The following is a 20,670-nucleotide window of genomic DNA, read 5'->3' on the forward strand; positions in this document are numbered from 1 at the left end:
CACACACACACACACACACACGCGCGTACCCAGCCAGCGATACGCACAGACGCACGCACTTTTGTCATGCATTTTAATTAAAATTAACTTCATTTTTATGACGCTGATGTCTGTGTGGCATGTGTCGCTTTGTCTCTTACTGGTCGCTGGTTGCTTAGTTAGTTGCCACAATTTATACAATTAAATAAAGATTTTATTATCATGCCGCTGGCTTTTAATGTCTTCGAGCTTGATGTGCGCCACACTCTCTGGCTATGTGTGTGTTTGTAAATATTTAAGCTGCAAGCATATCAAATTTACTGTTGTAGGTGTCGCGTCGGCATATTTTAAAAGCTTTTCGTTATACAGCGCAGCGTTTACTTAGCATACAGGGGCATAGGTGGCAAGAAGGGTGCTGCATCCTGTCGTTTACTTTTATATGTATGTATATATGTGTATGTATTTATATGGGAGCATGTATGCAAATTTATGTGACGTTGTGGCAAGCACGCGCTCACTCTGGCTTAAGGCTGGGCCCCAAAAGGAATTTCCTGGCTACGGCTTTTGTTTTCTAGCTGACGCTGCAGCAGCCGTCGTCCTTGTTGTAGCCCAAATGTATGCAAAGCTGTGTTTAAAGTGTGGCAACCACATCACATGCCAAGCGGCTGGGTGTATGTGTGTGTGTGTGTGTGTGGCTTGTTGGCAATTTAATGGGCGCGACCTGCCGTCGCGTCGTTTATGCATATTTAATAGTTGCTATTTTTGCTAAGTGCTTGAAATTGTCAGCGCACGAGCACGCAAAGAGGCAGACAAAGACGTTTGAAGAGCTGCAAATCCGGTGAAAAGCTGCCTGAAAGCCACATTGGATCATGCCCAGATGCCTATGATTCATGCTCTCCAACCCCCTTTCCTATTCAACTATCGCTCCATCTTGCTCGCAAGCAAACTAATTACATTTTTGCTCAATTGGCACAAGTTGCTCGACCTTTTGCTGACACTCAAGCAGCCAAGTTATACAACTAGCAGAGAGAGAGAGAGACAGAGAGAGAGAGCTAGCGAAACCAAAAGTTACACTGGCGGCATTTCAATGAATTTTGAAATTTGCCAAACGAAAAAGTTTGCCCAGTATTCTACCCCAACCGCGTTCTCGTACCGCAGCAGCAACCCTTGCAGTTGCTAATGAATTACTGTAACTGACTTGTGCGCCCAGATTTATGCAACGAAAATTAAAAGGTAAATAGCGCGGGCACGACTGGCTTCAGCCCTGCCAAAGCAAGGATAATAGTTGTCAGCCTCAAAATGTTCCCTTGCCTGGACCGTTTCTGGCAAAGTTTAATCAAGCGCTATTCTGTTTGCCACGGCATGACACGCCCCTTCGCTGGCTGAATCAACTTTGCATCAATTTCAATATTCCCACTGTTTTCATTTAATTTCACCAACTTAAAACTTAATTGCGTACTTCCTGCGACTTGCTGCTGCTGCAGTGCACTTGGCTGCTATCCTGGCAAGCAGCATCGGACCCCCACTCTGCATACCCTGTAGAATCGCCATGGTGTTCTTGCCGCTGCCGCTGCTGCTGCAGCTGCTGGGCCCTTTTTTGCATTTAAATTTGCAAAAATTAAAGTCGCTATGGAGGCGTCAAGGAGCGCAACAGGTGGCCGCGCAAACTCATTTAGGGTATTTATGTAGGGGCGGACTTGAGCGCGCTTTTGTGGCCGGAGGTCTGGGTCTTGTAATTTGCACAGCAGCAGCAGCAGCAGCTACAGACAACGACAACGGCAATGATAGTTTCCCAGTTATGAATGGCAATGGCAGCAGCAAAGCTGATGTTGCTGTTGCTATCGTAGTTGATGCTGCAAAGAAAAAATATATAAATAAAAAGCAGCGACCCTGCCAGCATCATCATTTAAAAGCGCATTAAAAACTTTTTAGATTAATTTCAATGCTGCTGCGTTTTATTTTTGCGCTGTTGTGTTATTTACTCTTGATGCTACTGTTATAACCTTCGTTCCCGTTCGCGCTGCTGGCGCTGCTACTGTTGCTGAACGCTGTGTTTTTGTTTAATGTCGCCCATTTATATTCAAACTGCTGCACTTTAAAAAATCGTACATTAAATGCAACAAAAACTCACGCATACTGTAGCATAATTTTGTGCGCGCTCTGAAATATGCTACGTTTCTCTTTGCCATCTCCGATTACTAATACGTTTTTCGTGTCCTATTGTTGGCTGGCAACAAGTTTGGGTTTGCGCTCAAATAAATGCGCTAGCATGTAAAGTGCTCTGCTAGTCGCTGCTGTGTTAACTGGTTGCAGGCAGCAGCCAGCTGCTAGCAGTCAGCAGCTGGCGGGTAACGGGGTAACTGCTGCTGCTGCAATTCAATAGATCCAACCTTTTCAATATACATTTGCCAAATCATCAATATTTTTGCAAAAATTCATGTATGTTGCATTGGGGCGCCCCTAGGGCGACGACGGCTGCCGAGCGTTATAAAAACATACACACACTCACGCACACACGCACACACTCTTTGGCTGGCAGTCGCTCTTACAATCATTTTCAATAAATTTATCTGCAATTTTTGTGTGCGCATGTGGGTTGCTCATACGCTATGTGGACGCACAGAGTCCTTGGCCTGTTGTACCTCAAATTCAATTCCTCACACAAATACATATTTTTTTCTACCTTTTTTTTTCATAATTTCTGTCAGCAGTACGGCATTCATGCTGCTTAGGCTTAGCCTTAGCTCCCATTTCAATCGACGAATGGTAAATCTTTTTTTCAAATATGATTTTATTTAAGCCACACGTGATTTGCTTTTAAGGATTTATCTATAGGCAGAGAAATCACTGAAAGGGGCTTACAAATACAGAAATATTCCCCCAGACCGATGCGAAATTGATTTCCATGGCAATATGCACAAATCTGCGGGTCTGACCCTTTTTCGACCACAAATTATACGCAATTAAGCAAATTTGTCTAGGGCCCAAAAAGTAAAATCAAAGACTGGCCGCTGATTAACAACTAAAGACACAAAACCATAAACCAAACAGGGCAAAAAAGAAACAAGCCGCAAAAAAAAAAAAATATAAAAATAAAAATACAAACGACATGTAAATAAATAAACGAGCTGAAAACGCACTCAGAAGCAAACGGAAAGACAACAAGGAAGCGAAACGAAATGGAACGGTATAAACCGGAGGCCAGGACAATAGGACGCCGTCAGTGGCAAGTTCATTTAACTTGCGGCGCACTTCCGATTTACCGCAAATTTGAAAACCAACAAGCAACCAAAAATTTGCCCAAAGGGCAACACACAACAAACGAAATAGAATGCCACCGCCAACAAAATCCTACAAGTAAATAAAAGTACGAGTACATTGCATAAAGCCCAACCCAGCGACCAACAGACACATAGACGGACCTTCGTCAAGGGGTTGGAAAAACCAAAAGCAGAAAAAAAAACAAAGCTAAAAAAATTGTGAAATTCAATTTGAGACCTTTTGCTATTTTTAACACTTTTAACTTTGATTTATGCAGAAATTTCCACTTCAGTTTGCACGTAGACAGTTGTATACCCTACCAAAAGCAATTATATTTTGTCATAGAATTTGCAATGTTTTAAGAACGGAAATCTGTTCATTAAAAATTCAAATCAATTACTACATGCCATGGAAAACTCAATACTCGCATATTCAATCACTTGTTTTCAAATAAATATATTTGCCAATCTTAGCAAAATTCCATGTCTTATGCTTCTTACTGGCAGACGAATATTAAGATTTCTTTACTACTATTATTCTAAGCTCAAAAATCGTGCTCGTGTTGGCTTTTACGATATATATTTAGATGATGCAAGGGTATGTCATCTTCGGTTTGTTGTGCATTGTTTGTTTTTTTTTTTCAAACTTTCCTTCCATCCATAACTTTTTATTTTGTCCTGTTGATTTGTTGATTTCTAGCAAATGTTTGTAGCATTTCCAATAAAACACCGTTGCCGGCTAAAAAGTCGTTGATTGTCAATGTCAGTCGCAATGCCTTCAATAAATCATTTCATCAGTTGACTGTGTTTTTCTTTTTTTTTAGTTATCCTCTTGCTAGTTTCAGCTATTTCCTGCTGTCTGCTGGCAGCTGCAGTCATTCGTCATATTTTTGCTAACTGTTTTTCTAGCGTTGTTGTTGCTGTCATAGACGACACGGGAAACACTTTGGTTTTGTTATGCTTCTGTCTATATTTATCCATTTACCTTTACCACGTGCCCTCGCACACACACAAACACGCACGCACATGAAGGAATCATTAATCAGACATGTTAAATGACAGTTTGAGTTTATTAACAGTCGATTAAATATCAATTGAAATTTCATAAATTTAATTGTTGGCTCAGTGTATAGGTTGTGCAATATGCATGTGCCAATCAGTTTTTTTTGCATTTCTTTTAAAGTGTCATTATTATACATATTGTATGATAATTTTGGTTAATTGTTAAATGTCTGTGTGCCATTTGATTTCACATTTTTCGTAAAGTTTATTTTTATCCTGAAATTGGTTCAGTTAATTAAGTATGCCGCCTGTTACATAATTTAATTGTGAAAAAGGGCATTGCATACTTTCGGGGGCGGCTGCAAATGCGAAAAAAACCCGAGCATTAATAAACCGGAAGCACAACACAAGTCCGAGCGGAAATGAAGCAAAAACCCTTGCATGGCACACACAGGCACACATCTGGGTTGTGCTGGGGGCGAGTGGCATGTGGTTGTTGATGCATTGCTTAATACAAAGTTGGCCGCTCGGCTTGACCATTTGCAGTTCTGTCTGCTTATCTGTGCGCGAAAATGCATTTTTGCATACAACATAACCGCAACAGATGCGGTCGCTTCAATATAAATGCAGTTACAAATGATGCCGCCAAACCAACAGAATCTGTTTGTGTGTGCGTATGTGAATGTGTGTGTTCTTTGTGTATGTGTGCGCGTGCGTGTGTTGCGTGCATTGCGGTCATTACAACGAAATTCGTTTGCAATTTAAGCGCCCAACGTTGTGGCCCATGGTCATCGCGTACTTTTTATGGTCATATCGCAGTTATGGCCCACGTTTGCCATGTTGCTGCTTGTTGTTTTTATGCTTTGGTCATTTCCGTTTTTGTTGCTGTTGTTGCTGTTGTTGCTGTTTTTGTCTGCACATTACGTACGCTGTCATCGCCCTGTCCGCAATTGCTCATCACTGCAGCGGTCATGTGTGTGTGTGTGTGTGTGTGTGTGTGCCAGTGCGCTGCTCTGAGTTGGCTTTAACAGACGCCATTGCAACTGGAGATTTGTAATGCTAAATTTTGCTGATAAGCTTAAGCTGCCCGTATTTGGCATACGAAGACGAAAAGCCGCTTTTCAGCTTTGCAAACGGCAGACAAACAGGAATCAGAATGTTTGTTGCGGCTAATGAAGAGCAAATGCAAAATCGTACTCAACGAACCAGCTAGCCAGTCGTCAACCATCCAAACCATTCGCTTCTCCATGACGCTCATTAATTCGCATAATCAAAGAGACGCAGTAACAGGCAAAAGCAGCAGCAACAACAGCAGCATATTTGTCACATGATTACCGTATCCAATCACACGCTGCTTGTTTGTGCCTTGACATGGATTACATGACATCGCGTCTATACCCAAAAATTTGGCCAGAAAAGGGGTCCCTAGTAGCAAATCGCGCACGCAATTGTGGCTCCCAAAAAGCATTAGCAACAACAACACCAAGAGCAACAGCAGCAACATCGACCACGTCAAAAAACAAACCTTGCACCATAATTTGCAGCTGACTGGCAGCAAGCAAGTGCCAAGTCGAGGCATCCGACCGGGCAAACCCCTCTGGCAGAGCGCCAATAGACAATGTCCTATGCATATTTGTCAAAACGCAGCTGAGAGCTCATTGTGGCCGCTGCTGTAGGCTGCTGTCGATTTCAAATGATGCCAACGACACAAACGCACACACACACACACACACACACACACACACACACACACACACACACACACAAACACAAGCACATAAACACAGAGCTACACACAGGCATGCATAACTGAAATTGAAACTGTTCAGTGTTGTCCTGTGCCCATTCGCTTTGCTATGGAAAGCAGATAATTTGCTTGAAATCCATTTTCCGCTTCTTGTTGTGGCATGAATTCAACTCTCTATGCTGCATGTGTGTATGTGTTAAAGAGTGTGTGTTTAGCAGTATATACAACTTCATTGTGGCAATAAACGGACAGACAATTGAAGCAATGCCAGCACCTTCAAGTACTTAAATTGTGAATGGAGCTTAACTATCTTGGGCCCAATAAATCCCAGCCATCATCATTTTAAATTGTCCATGATACTTGGGAATATTGCTGAATTAAGGTCCTCCCTATATGAGGTAGCACAAACATAACCATAATGTGAAGTAGCCTGTTAAAACCCAGAAGTTTGCACATTAAATTTTCAAAGTTTTTGGAGGGATATTTTTTAATGATAAATGGCCGGCGTTTCTTTTCCAGCAAACTAAAGCTCAATAAACTATTCTGTTCGACATTAAAATTACTCAAGCTTGGAGAATATTTGTGTCTAGCAATAGAGTTAACAAGCGTCGTTGTATTCCGTATTTTAACGTCTCCCGACCGCTTGTATAAAACATAAATTCTATATAGTAAAATTTAAATTCAAAGCTTTATATTTAATGCTGAATACTTTAATTTAAATAGTTCTGGTGCTATATCGTTTTTGTTGTTTAAAGTTTTAGCGGTCTCTGTTTAATAAAATAGATCTGACAAACAGCCTATACTTAATCATTTCAGTCAAATACCATTTCTATTTTTATTTTTTTCACGTTGTTGCAACTGATTGGAGATTTTTAATCCAAACAGCAGCTTAGTTGTAATTAGTCGCAACATTTGTCCGCGGCAAGCAACAATTTTCGCTAAATTTTGTCAATGCAGAACATCATGCTCAACATCCGCATCGTCATGATCATCTTCTGCTGTCGAAATATCATCATCATCACCTTTGTCGACGGGGACGGAACAGCACTTAGCAACATCGTTGCGAGCGGCTTAAGTAGTCAGCGTCGTTGCCAGTGATTACTGGGACTACAGCTAGTCATGGCCTAAACATTGCCATTCCATATTCATAATTGCTAATGGAATATGCTGTGGCCACTACGACGACTTAGGCAGCGATGACTACGATGTTGATGGTGGTGAGGACGTTGACGCTGTGGCCGCCCTGGTGATTATGAGCAGCCCACTGCAAAGTGCCAGTGGCCTAGCTGTATCTACACACACAAACACACACATTTCAGTATGTGTACTTGGTATCTTTTAGCCAGGGCTGGGCGCTTTACTGGAAGGCAAGAATCCTGCAGCTGGCGTCGCTGGCAGGCGACAGGCGGTGTTTTTGATCCTGGGAGAAATTAATTTGCAACTTGCGAGACATTTGGCGTTGGCGTCTATTTACATTGTATACATTACGTATACGCCCAGCAGGCTGGCAGTGCTTTGAGTTTAGGTTTTTAGCGTGCGCAGCTGTTCCCTCGCGCTTGTGGTTTGTACAGGGTGGTGTTAGTGCTAGCGGTCTACACTAAAAACCAAAACAGAGCAAAAAGCCAAAAATAAAGAAAAAAAAATAATATATATATATATATATGTAGAAGAAATGTGTGCTAATTTCGAGTCACTCGTCACCTGCAGCAATTTACACTGTCGTTGCTGTTGGCAAAAGTTTTTCGTAGCTGTCTGGCAGCTTTTTGTTAATTGGTTCAGTCACCTGTCTCTTGATCTGCCAGTCAAGCGCACACGACCCATGGCCAGCCATGCCGACAGAACGGAAGGAATAGACGCGCCGAAAAGCAAAGGAAGGAAGCTAGCGCCCAACACACAACGCCCAATGCTCTTTGCCAGTTGCCCAATGAACGTTTTAGATTACAATAGTGAACGGCCTGGGCGGCCATTGGGTGACACATTAGCCCTGTGGGTAGCCAGACTGTGCCGGTAAGGGGTGTGGTGGTGCTGCGGCCGCCCAGCGGGCTGGATCGACCGCAAAGTTAGCGCTCGCCGTCGTTAACTTAATTGGCCATCACCACCCACTTTGCGGGTTTTTATGACTACGGTGACGACGACGTCGACGACGGCGACGATGACGCTAAAGTTGCGACCCGGCCTCAGAAAAAACAACAGCTATAACGGTGAGAGTGTCGTCAACGTCGACGTCGGCGTCGCCTGTCACATTTTTGACATTTTTATTCTACATTTTTGTTGCTATTTAGTTCTTGCCGCATATCGTGTTGTTGTTGTTGCTTTTGGTACGAGCAACGAGTGTATTTTCTATGACTTTTTGTTTGGTTGTCACCTGGGCCATAATATTTTCCATTGCCTACTTTTAAGCGCCAAATTTCGGCTTGTTTGGCTTGGCCAGAACGGGAGCGACGACGTTTGTGCTCGGTTTGCCACGGCCTTCTATATTTATTGTTGTTGCTATTTCCCGCTCTCATGCTGTCTCTGTCTTTCGCTCTGTGATTAATAGGTGTGTTAATGGATGTCATTTTGATGTTTCCGTCAGGCGCATGTCCGCCCCAGCTGCTGCCCTTGCCGCACATCCGACCGTCTGACCCGCGCTGGCACTCGTTGGCCGCGGCTGTCTTTATGTTTAATTTGAGCATTTCTCGCTAATTTTTAAGGCTCGTCATTAAATGTAGATAATTTTTTATATTTCACGTTGGCCGCCTCCAGTCCATTTTCTATGGGTTCTAGGTTTTACGTCTCTGTCCGCCCTTTTTTCATGGCTTTTGGCCCAGGGCGCGTCGTAAACCGTAAATGTAACGAGCCAGCTACATGACGCGGGCTTGAATGTGGGCAGGCGGGCAGGTAGAGGTGGCTTGTGTCGAAACACCACTGTTGCTAAAGCCTTTTATTTGTTCTTGTAGACAAATCGTAAAGGTATTTTTAATTAGTCTCAATGCAGTTTTAAAGCGCGCGTCTGAAAGCATGCAACAGATATTGTTGGCAAAAGCTTTAAAATTCGTGCGTGTGTGTGTGCGTGAACGTATGAATGTGTGTAAGTGTGCATATATGCAAAGTGCAACATGTTTTTTCGCCCGCCTCCAACAACAGACACACCCCGTCGATTTTATTGCTACGGCCGCAGCGGCATGCAGCGTCGGGCACAGTAATCGATATGTAAACATGCGAGTTCACAACGTTTTCACATGCGGCTGTTGGTGTTGTTGCTTTTAGTCGGCGAGTGTATAAATTTAGGAGCAAACAAGCCAAAAAAAAATATACAAACAACAGCAACAACAGAGGCAAGGACAGCTACAGCGACAGCAACAAGCTGCAAGTCGCTTGGCATGCAACATGTTTTATATAAATCAATTACTTGCCAAACATGACGCGCACATGCGATAGATTTATGGGCGTAGACTGGGCGTCTCATATACATACCAGTCGTTGTCTAAATGCATTAAAAACTTATGTTGTTCAGAATAATTAAATTTATTGTTGGTGCTTAAACTAAACAAAAGCAAAAGCAAACAGAAAAAAAACAAAAAATCGTTAATTAGCATGCATAAGGCGTATTTGATATGCATGCTATATATATCCGGCATTCTGCTAAATATGATCAATGCCAATCATTTAACTGTCGTGGCGCTTAAATTTGACATATAAAATCGAATTATGCGGCATGCAAATTAATTGAGATTTGCCTGCAAAAATTGAAATTGACGCGCGAAAATTGCGAGAGCTGACAAAATTGTTTGCAGCAGGCAACGATTTGTGGCCAGAAAACGGACATCATCATCAGCAGCAGCAGCAACAACAGGAGCAGGAGCAGGAGCAGGACTAGCATCCTGGCAGCAACACAAATTTGTCACAGCAATTTTGGGGCCATGAATTGATATAAACGGTCCGACAGAGAGAGGCCTCCAAAAAATAATGCGCTAAATAAATTGCGAAAAATTACATAAAATATTTAAGCGCATTCAAGTGTGGCGCCATAAAAAATGGCGTGGCATTAAAAATTTTGGAGTGAAAGCAAAGCGAGCGGCAAATGGCAGGCGGCAAGGTGGTTGAAACGCCATTTGCCTGAATAGGAAAGGGGTGGGGGTGGGGGTGGGAGTGAAAGTGGGTTGAAGCTGGCGTAAGGTTAGGGCTCAGGATTCTTTGGTGTTTGGGTTGACGGCGAGTCTGACAGCCGAGTAGACAGGCAGCTAAGATGGGTGTAGGAGGATGTCCCACAAAGAACAGACAGGACAGAAAGGCAAGGCTAGGATAACAACAGTAACAACAAATTATGTGTATAAAACGAAATAGCAACTGAATATTAGACATTTGAGAATTGGCATCGCAAATTTTTCATTGACTAGCAGCCCTCAGCCGAAAAACAACAACTACAATGGCACCTGCCATGCAAATGTAAAACATGTGTCCTGCAGAGCGCCTTCAACTTTACCAAACGTGCACGGGCCACGTTTTAAACTTGAGCAGACAAATAAACCGAAGCTCTGCGTTGTGCCGTTCACCGTTGTGTGTTTCGACTCTAGCTCAGACGTTTTTAATGCATTTTTTATTTGGTTGCCGCAAAAAACGACAAGCAAATAGATGCACATAAAAATAAATAAGGGACACACATACACGTATACACACACCATGTGAAAAGGTCGCCCATATTAACACTCCGTCTTCCCATTCAACCCACACCCCCGCGCCACACAGGAAACGCGAACGCAGCATATATTTTTTATTTTATTTTTATTTTTATTTTTTTTTTTTTATTTGCTATTGGCGTTGTGTGTCCAGCCGCCATAAATTTCAATGCTGCTGAATTTTGTATGAACTCGATGCCCCCAGCCAGCAGAGCAATGCTTGACCCCGGCACGACCTAGGAGTAAATGTGGAGCGGCACCGACCACATACGTTTCTGGACGTGCTTCGTCTTTGCTTTAAAAACGTATAATTTATTTTAAAAGAGCCCCTCAACACACAAGTCAAATGGCCAAGACCGGAAAGGTAAACCGAGAACCCTGCCCACAAAATCAATATGAAGAACAAGATTTATGCAGCCGGTAATCGCTGCTCAGGCTCCGGTCCACAATCTCTGCCCCTGCTCTAGCTCCTGCCCTTGTGTCTGCATTTGTATCTGTCTCTAGCTCATTAGAAATGCCAAACAGCATATGCCTGCCATTTGCATACACCTATAACATACACACACACACACACACACAGACAGAAACATTCGCAGACGCACACGCACAACTCTTTATGTATGATGTCACATTACAGCCGAGTGAATATCTTAATAGAGACGATGCCGCCGTCGACTGTCGGAAAAAATTGCCAAACTTTCCGGCCGTGCATGAGGGCCGCCATGCCAAATATCAATGAAAATGTCATACAAAAGTAAATTGCCAAAGCCTAAGATAAAAAACACACACAGAAAGAAGCAGAAAAAAAATAAAAATAATAAAAAACTGTTGCCTGCTATTGGGCGCAGTACATTTTTTCTACTGCATTCGCAGCGTTAAGAAGTCAGACAGACAGACTGAGACAGACACTGGGAACACATGTTTTGAATAATTTATGCGGGCGAGAGCACGAAATGTGCCCTCCAGGAGTTGAGACTGTTATCCTGCCACCATCGTCGCCGTCTGAATCTCCTTTTCACTTGGCAATAGGCCAAGCAAAGTTTTTTGCACATACAAACACACGCACACTTGCGCCAAAGCAAAAAGGTGATAAATGCATAAGCAGCGAACTTTTTTCGCCTTTCCACTTTGCTTCTCGATTTCACTGCCACTCTGAAGGAAGAGGGTTAGTGAGCAAGGGCAAGCAGCTTGAGATGGGGGTAGAGAGTCGTACTAATAGCGAAATTGCTACAAATCGTTTTGGCCAAACTTGCGCAAGTTTATTATGCCTCACATACACTTACAAATATCCAGGCATACGCACACTCTGACACACATAGCTACAGGCGTTTGAGAGTCTACCCTTCAGGTCTCTCTCCACATTCTAATTTGACTGTGCTTCAAATATTTATGCAAATAAATTGAAATAAAAAAGAGCTTTTTTAACTCTCGAAAGCAATAAAAACCAAAACGTAAATATTTAGTAATGCCGTTTTAAACCTACGACCAAACGATACGTTAGAGCAAAAACCACTCAAAAATACTGCTGAGGAGTTAGGAATATACACTCTACAGAAATGAGTCAAAAATGTATTCATTCAGTACATTCTAGATTGTAGCATTAAATAAAATAAATTGTTATTGTATGTGCTCATTCCTGACAAATACATATGATCTTGATTAATATATTGATCTGGATGGTGCAAAATTTATAATCAAGTTGTGAGAATGTGTTTTAAATGCCAAAAAAAGATCTTTTACCGATCTGAGTGATTATATTCTCGATGTGTAGCAAAAAAAAAAAAACAACTTTAATTAATTATCAGCTATTTAAAAACAACCTGTGAGAAAGCTGATTATGTAGACGTAGCCTTTCTATGCGATTCTCAAAGAGTGAAGTAATGCTAACATATCTCAAGAGTATGATATAATAAAACATATTTTTTATTTTTGTAATGTATACATCAGGAGCTCGCTTTCTCTCTCTCTCTCTCTCCCCCTCTCTCTCGCAGACTTCTATAGAAACTAAGCATTTAAACTATTTGATAGAGGGATATTAATAACATATCTCACGGCTCCTTATCAACCTTACAGTCACAGTTTTAGTAGAGTTGAATATATACCTAAAATGAAATGTAAATAAAGCTTCTCTCTTTGCTCCTCTCTCCTCAACAAACCTTTAGTTATAACCTCGCGAAGTGCTTTACTATAGGAAGTGTTTCGGTATGAAACTTGCCGGTACGGGTTATTGCTGCCATCTCAGGTGTTTTGTTGTTGTCTTTGCTGTGGCTGGAGTTTGGCAGTAGCCGCAGCTGCTACACTTTGGTGGCATTCTCATATAATTTATTGCCTCACGGCCTGCCAGGCAGCAGCGGCAGGTGGGTCTTGAGTTGGGTTCTTGCTCTCTCTCCCTCTCCGTCTTTATATCTATGTTGTCTATTGCTATGTCTATGGCTGTAGTTCTGGCAGAGGCTGTTCCTGTGCCCGTGTAACTAGGCCGCAGCTACAAGTTGCGTTTATCAACTGACACAACTAACAAACAAATGAGAGAATGGGGCTGTCCCGCAGCAGCTGCTGCTCTTAGTGGGGGTGGCTGTCTGTCTGTCCAAATAGCGGTTTCTAATTAGAATTTATAAGTTACTTGGCAGTCGCGGCTTAAAGTGTACACTTAAAATTTAAAGCCAGCAGCGAGCGTCATATTTGCAAGTGCTGCTGCTGCACCGACTGGTAGCAATAATTGTTATTTCAAAGGCTGCCGCAGCTTTATTATGGCTGCAGTTCGGTGTGCGGGGGTGCAGACGTGTGTCGTCAGCTTTCCGCTCTTGTTATTTTTACCTACATACGCAATTTTTTGCACCATGCGCCAGCATTTTCAAGGATGCCACCACCATCATCATCATCAGCAGCATCATTATTATCATCGTTGCCATCATCAACAACAGCACCAACAGCTGTGCTGCACACAGTCGACATCAATGGACCGATCCATAGCCCAGCAATGCCGCACAAGCGGAAATGTCGAGTCGTATCTGTGTCGCTGTGGGCTCAACATACACAACAAGAGTGCACCATAAAGTGAAAGCGGGGGTGTGTGCTGCAGAGACAGACAGAACAAACGACCACAATTGCAACGGGTTGGCTGTTGCGGCGGGTGGTGGCCGGGCGTGCACTCCGGACGAAAAGCCTTTAATCGACAGCAACATATTCGATTTTAATATTCATATGCCGCCATAAATTCACAACAACAAAGGCGATGCATGGACCGTGCAATATATGAGGGCGTTGATATGGCCGCACATACACACAGACACACGTACGGCAAAATACGTGCCTGCCATGACTCATGTTTTGTGATATATTGGGGTCTTTCGGACAGCTGTTGCTGTTGCTGGCACTTCATGAAATGCACTTTTCAACGGCAGCGCCTGCTTTTCGGATGCAATTATGCGTTGCTTTTGTTGTCATAATTAGCAGCAGTGCATTTAACTTATTTATGTTTTGATACTCTGGTGCTAAACATTCTCCCCTTTCTCCCCCTCTCTTATTTAACTTAATTAAAAAGTCGAAAAGGGCTAAATATTTTTCACTGCAGACTTGCAAGTCATGATAAAAACAATCTAATTTAATATTTACCTTGGAAAATGTGCACATGTCAGCTTAATTATGGTATTTGCTAGCTTAGGGCGTGACCTTCTGGCCAGTCCTAGCTTAACAATCCTTTCCCATGATAACTATAGGCTATAGAGAAAGCCTTGCTGGCCGTCTCAAATGTCTAAAGCTTGTATCCTTGATTAATCATATAGCATTTGTTGGCCCAATTGAATGTGGCTCTGTCTGGTTAAATTGGCGGTTGCTGTGTAGCACTTTAAAGTGTCTCCAAGTAGAAAATGAAATGTGGAACACATGCACAAGAAATTAAACAAGCACCCTCTCTACCCGCTTTCCAATTGGATCAGCCATATCCGAATGGGACGCTCATTACTACAACAACACTGGCAAAGAGAGCGCACACACACAACCGGCTGTTGGTGCTGATGATGCTGACACCCTTTGCTTCCGTCTGCGTCGTGCACTTCAAAAACTTAACCGTTAGGCATATGCGTGATTATCTCTCTCCGCCAGTGTCCGACAGCAGCAGCAGTAGCAGCAGCAACCCCCTTGGCAGAACAAGAATCAGCAGCACTAGCAGCCCTCCAACAATTGCGCGCTGACCCAGTTACCCGGCAACAAAGGCGGAAGCAAAGGAAACATGTTGAAAGAGCCGAGACAGCAGCAAGGTAGGGGGAGAAAGAATAAAAAGGCACATGTCATCATAGAAATCAGTGAGGAGCGCTGGGCAGCAGCAGGAACGGCCGCTGGCAACAGAGGCAACGGCTTATGGAAAATAGAAAGGAAAAAGGCGCTGGGAAAATTCATTAAAACGGACCAGTGTGCTAGCTAGAAAGGGACAGGGGGCAAGGATTGGGCATGGCAACAATAGGCAATGGTCCAGTTGGGTCCTGGGGCTTATCAGCCGGGCTATATGTGCACATGCGTCGCAGAAGGACACAGTTCATAATCAAATATTTAGCATACTTTTTAGCAGAGCATGCTAGCATATTACAATAACATTTCCGGTCAGCTTGACAGACAACAACATCAGTTGCATGTCATGTTTAATGTGGGGCCATTGGCCCCACAAAAACCCCATGATGCGTGTAATGCAATGAGCCGCAGAGAGAACCCGGGCAAATCCCCAATGAATGCCAGTTGGCCGGCACTTGGGAGCGTTAATGTGCCATAACGAATGCATTAGAGGCGTTCCAACTTTGCCGAGTTATAAGCGTTGTTAGGGGAGACCATTTTAAAATTTAATTACTACAAGCGCTCGCTCGTTCGCCTGCATGTGTGCAGTTTATGTGCAGTGACAGAATGAGCGCTCGCTAAAAAGGGCTGCCCCAATAAAGCGGAAGCCCCCCAAAGAAGTATGCTACAAATTCAGAGTTTAGCCCTAAACCATATGGCACGCACCGAAGAAAACATATGTTGCTGCCTCCGTGGCCATATAACAATACAATACCCAAGACAGACGGGAGGGAATAGCAACAGCTTCTGTGATATCATTACTCAACCAACAAGCCACAAAAACACGTACACACACTCACACACATACTGGGAGAGGCATGCGAGTTTCCGTTTTGTTAGGGCTGTGTGTGCGTGTCATGTTCGTTTTTTGTCTGCGCTTTGCGCGCTTTTACTCCCTCTTCCGCTTTCTATCTTTCTCGCTCACTCACGCCCTCTGTGGTCTCTCTCGCCTTGCGATATTATCAAGTGAAGTGCTTTTGCGGTTTTTGCCGTTGCTTTGTCTATCACACACACACATACATACACCCACCTCTGCAATTCCGCCGCGAACTGCTGATATATTTCGCTGTGTGTGCGGACTTGTGTGTGCGTGCGTTTTGGCTTTGTTATTATTACTATTACCACATGTTGTTTTTGTATTTAAGCTAATTCTTTTATGTACATAAAACGTGCAGCCACATAAAAATAAAAACCAAACAGCAAACAACAAACGACAAATAACAAAAGCAAGGCAACAGCAAAGCAAAGCGCCGCCTCATGATAAGCCAAGTGGCGAATTCAAGCGTAGTCAGCATTGATAGCAACCAGCCAGTCAGCCAGCCAGCCAGCCAGCTTACCTTATTCACCCTCCCATCCTCTCGCCCGTAATCGTATAAAGGTGCCTACTTCACACAAAATTACCCTTTTCAATTTGCCGGCTGTGTGGTGCAGGAGATGACTGTGGCAAGCATCGCTCCCCCTTTGTCAGTGCTGCTCGTTTATTGACTTTTTGTCATTGCTGCTAATGCATAGCAGTAGCCAGCAATAGCAGCAAGAGCCACACACACACACATACAGCCGCACACCCAGCAGCGGCAGCTTTATTTTTATAGCTCGCATTACGTTTAATGTTTGGCTTAACTTAGTTACTCTCGATGCTCGACTCTGCCTCTGACTCTGACTCCGGCTCCGTCTACAACTCTGTCTTTGGCATTGTCTTTGCACTCGTGAGTGCGGTAATTAAGTGTCACATGTAATTACAATACACTTCTGCATGTGCTGCATGCAACATGGCTTTGTAATTAGAGTTTAGCGGCAATATTAGCTCTTAACATTCACTACATAACAAAAACTAAGCCAAAGCAATCACCACTCGCTTTCTGTAGCCGCATTCTGGTTAATTTCAATGAATATTCTGTGAGCTTTTTGCAATTATTTACCTCTCGCAAATCCAAACTAATAACTGGCGAAAACAACAAAAACTGAAGAAAAAACGCCCTGCTTGTTTGCCCAACCGCTGCAGTTGGAGAATTAACGCAAACAGCTTTACTTAAATAGAACTTGGTTCTATTTGCATAACTGTGGAGTGCGAATCATGATTAGCTGCACGCGGGCTGTTCGCTCTGTTATTAAACAGGAGATAATGAAAATTAAATCTTTAAGCAGCCTTCAAAGTATAAATATAAGAAAAGTCTGTTGCCTTTTTGCATTATTACGTGGCTTTGCAAAATCCAAAATTATGTGCTTTTAAGTTTATAACTAGGATTTTTATCTTAAAAGTCTTCTTTGATCCCGTGTAAAATATGTAGTGTCAAAATGTTCTAATAATAGATATTAATTTATTGAATTTTTATTTATAATTTATTTATTCATTCTTTTTTATTTCATCGCTTAAACAATTTGAAAATGCTTTGAGACTTTTACGAGTGTAGATAACACAAAATGAAATAAGTAATACTCAAAAACCCGGTAGCTAATAAAATAGATACACTTCAAATAATGCTATAAATGCTCGAAAATATAGGGAATATAACTTTTTTCTTATGTTATCTTGGTTCTTGACTTAAGAATTATTGCATTGTATAGAAATAAGTAGAACTAGTTTTCAATTTCACATTAAACTGCCCTCGTCTAATGCTGTATCATATAATCTATGCAATTTACCGCGCACCCATTTATGTTGACTTAGTTAGCTCCAGTTAACCCAAACAGAAATGCAAAGCTCGCTTAAGCACCACTTAAATTTCACTCAATGCAGCTACAAACAAAAAATATAAACAATAATAACAATAACAACAATAACAGCTCACCTGAGCTAAATCTATGTAATTTACTTAACTTGCGTAAATATTAAATATTTATATTGTTCTCTTCTCTTTTATTTTTCTCTTTTTATGTACCGTAATCGTATATACTTCATCTACTACACACACACAACTACAAACTTGCCTACCTGCCTACCATTCAATTAAACTCAACTCAACTCAACTCAACTCAACTGAATAAACTGAAACCATCTTCAACTTCTCTGCTGTGCTGTGCCTCTACATCATCAACTACAACTACAACTACAACCACAAAACTATTAACATAACAACTACAAAAAAAAAAAAAAAAAAAAAACAATCGTTGCCCGCACCAAAAACTGTCTCCAATGCGAATGCGAATGCGAATGCATCTGTATCTTTTTGCGCGTTACTGTGAACCTGTGCCTGTGGGGCCACGCAGCGCGGAAGCGACGAACTTTTGAGTCAAGCAGCAGTCATGGCGCCCGCTTCCGACAATAATAATCAGGATCTGGCTACAAAGAAGGCCAAACTGGATTCGAGCACCGTGCTGGCCGGCGGAATTGGTAAGTTTTATATATTTCTCTGCACGCTCTCTCCATCTCCGTCTCTCCTCCTATCCATCTGTCTCTCAGTCTCTTGTTCTCCCATCTCTTAATGTCTGCCTCGCAACTTATCTGTGCCTCTAGCTTAACTATACCCTTACCTATGCCTTTACCTGCCTCTCGGTCTATGTTGCGCCCACATAAACCCATTTTATGGCACGCCTGGGCCGCTCAACTTAAGTGCACTTTGCAGCCATAGTTTAGGCCAGGTTGGGCTGCCAATTAGCCTCCGACGTCGCCGCAGCCCGCGCTGCGTGCATTAGCCAATGCCAATGGCATAATCCTGCTTAAGCCAGTGCCGGCCACTTGGCTACTTGTGACAGACGCTCGAGTATGGGGCACGCATTCGCGACTGGTCTTATAGCCAATTAACCCGCTAATTAGCATGGAAACAAACATTTCGACGAGGCCTTTGTTGTTGGTCGCAAAATATGAAAAAGTTTAGTATAGCCGCCACGTTGGCGCTCTAAGCAGACCAGCTAGGCAATTCCAGCACATTAATTAGCCCTACACACACAAACACAAACACCACCACCACCACCACCACCACCACCACCACCAAATACAAAGCGTGTGCGTGTTAGCTGGCGCAAAGTAATAAAGCTAATCAAAAACCGCTCGCGCCAGAAACCAAAAACCAGAACCTGAACCACACATTAGGCAAATATTTGACAAGCGCCCGTCACAGTCGCTGTTAAAACCGAAAGTCGAAACCAAAAATCAGTCAGCCACAAAATGATTTTAAATATCAACAAATCCATGCGTACACATTTTTCATGCATACACAGACGCACACATACTTACACACATGCACAGCTATAAATGCCAATGTAATCACAAAGGTCGAACCACCAGGCATTCACAAATGGCTATCAAAATGAAAGCACCTTTTGGTTTCCATAGATTTCATTAGAATTGAACTGAAAATTAATACGCTTTTGGTTTTTCCAATTAGCAGTCCTTAAAAGCGCGTCAGTTAACTGCTGCGTCACAATGTGAATCAATGGCAGCATATGGTGGAATAGAAAAAAATGTAAGCTTTTTAACGGGTTGTGCTGCCCGCCCTCCAGTCAGACAGTAGATAGTCAAAGGACCTCAAACACACACACTCGCACACTCACACACAACACTCGTACGTAGTGAGTGGCAATCGAGAACGCAACGAAAATAAACGCAAAAGCAAAAGCATAATATTTATTTATTACTCTACAAAGGACTTTTCTATTAATTAAAAAGCAACAAGCTCTATCCCCACCACACACACTCACACACACACACACCCATACACACATTGATACATACGCACCGTTGGCCAGTTGGTAACTGGCAAAGAGTTGCAGGCGTTCATTGTTTGAATGGCCGGTCCAGACGCAGACGACCCAGCGGCATTTGAGTGCCAACTCATGCATACAAACGCAAGCAGGCGGGCAGGATGATCGGGCGGGTCGAATGGCTGGCAGCATGGCTGGTAGACACCGTGGACGACTGCTTGGGAATCCACCTCGACTTGACACCTGCCGCACGCCACATGCCACCTGCGGCCTTTTTAATTTTCCACGCAAAGTTCATGCGCAAACACAAAGCATGGCAAAATTTTTAAAGTCATGAGCAGCTTAAGGTTGAACAGACAGAGAGGAACAAAAGCAGCAGGCGAGAATAAGAAGTGCCACTGAAAATCCAATAAATTCATTGGTATTTGTTGTGCGTGGTCCGTGTATCTGTGTGTGTGTGTGTGTAAGTGTGTGGTAGCTTGCTTGGAAACCACTTAAAGCTGACGCACAAAGGCAAAAATACGTTGCTGATGCCGAAAATAATAACAAAAGAAATTGCTAAATAAATGTGTAAGGACACTTTTATTGCATTGCAGTACTGAGCCAACAAAAATAACAACAAAACCACAACAACAAATGCCAGACAAGTAAATAGGCAGCATCCACAAAAGCAACAAAAAGCATTGTGTGGCCAGCCTTAGACAAACACACGCACACTGATATACTCACACACACAAGGCAACTGTCAAAAATTGTTTTTTTTTTCTTCCTTTCTTTTTGGTGGTTTGGCACGCCCCAACGCTAGGTAGTGTATTCATTCAACGTCCATTGGCCAATGCCTGTTGTCAATTGTATTTGTATTCTATACTAAACCAATACACTGAGCAACGTTTCCGTTACACGAGCTTAGCCATCGAACATGCAACAAATTTTGCACGTAAATGTAATAAAAACACTTTTGGCCCAATGCCCCAACACGCCCAACCACTTCGAGTGTGTCTGTGTGTGTGTGTGTGTGTGTGTGTGTGCGTGAAGCCCACTTCAAGTAAGTGGCCACGCT

The 20,670-nt window shown here is 42.8% G+C and overlaps 1 protein-coding gene across 15 annotated transcripts in view; it reads left to right on the forward strand.

Moving 5' to 3' along the window:
- Window positions 1–20,670, forward strand: part of heph (polypyrimidine tract-binding protein 1 heph) — a 172,477-nt gene that overhangs the window by 113,067 nt on the left and 38,740 nt on the right. For 14 of the 15 annotated variants that reach the window (XM_070207450.1, XM_070207443.1, XM_070207445.1 and 11 more), the window contains one exon: window positions 18,177–18,300. The exons of the other annotated variant lie outside the window; for it this stretch is intronic. In XM_070207450.1, the coding sequence (XP_070063551.1) occupies window positions 18,177–18,300 (124 nt within the window). Of the gene's footprint in view, window positions 1–18,176; window positions 18,301–20,670 lie in introns of those variants that run through there. 15 annotated transcript variants of the gene reach the window in all.

This window comes from Drosophila virilis, chromosome 2 (genome assembly GCF_030788295.1).
Source record: "Drosophila virilis strain 15010-1051.87 chromosome 2, Dvir_AGI_RSII-ME, whole genome shotgun sequence".
Lineage (NCBI taxonomy): Eukaryota > Metazoa > Arthropoda > Insecta > Diptera > Drosophilidae > Drosophila > Drosophila virilis.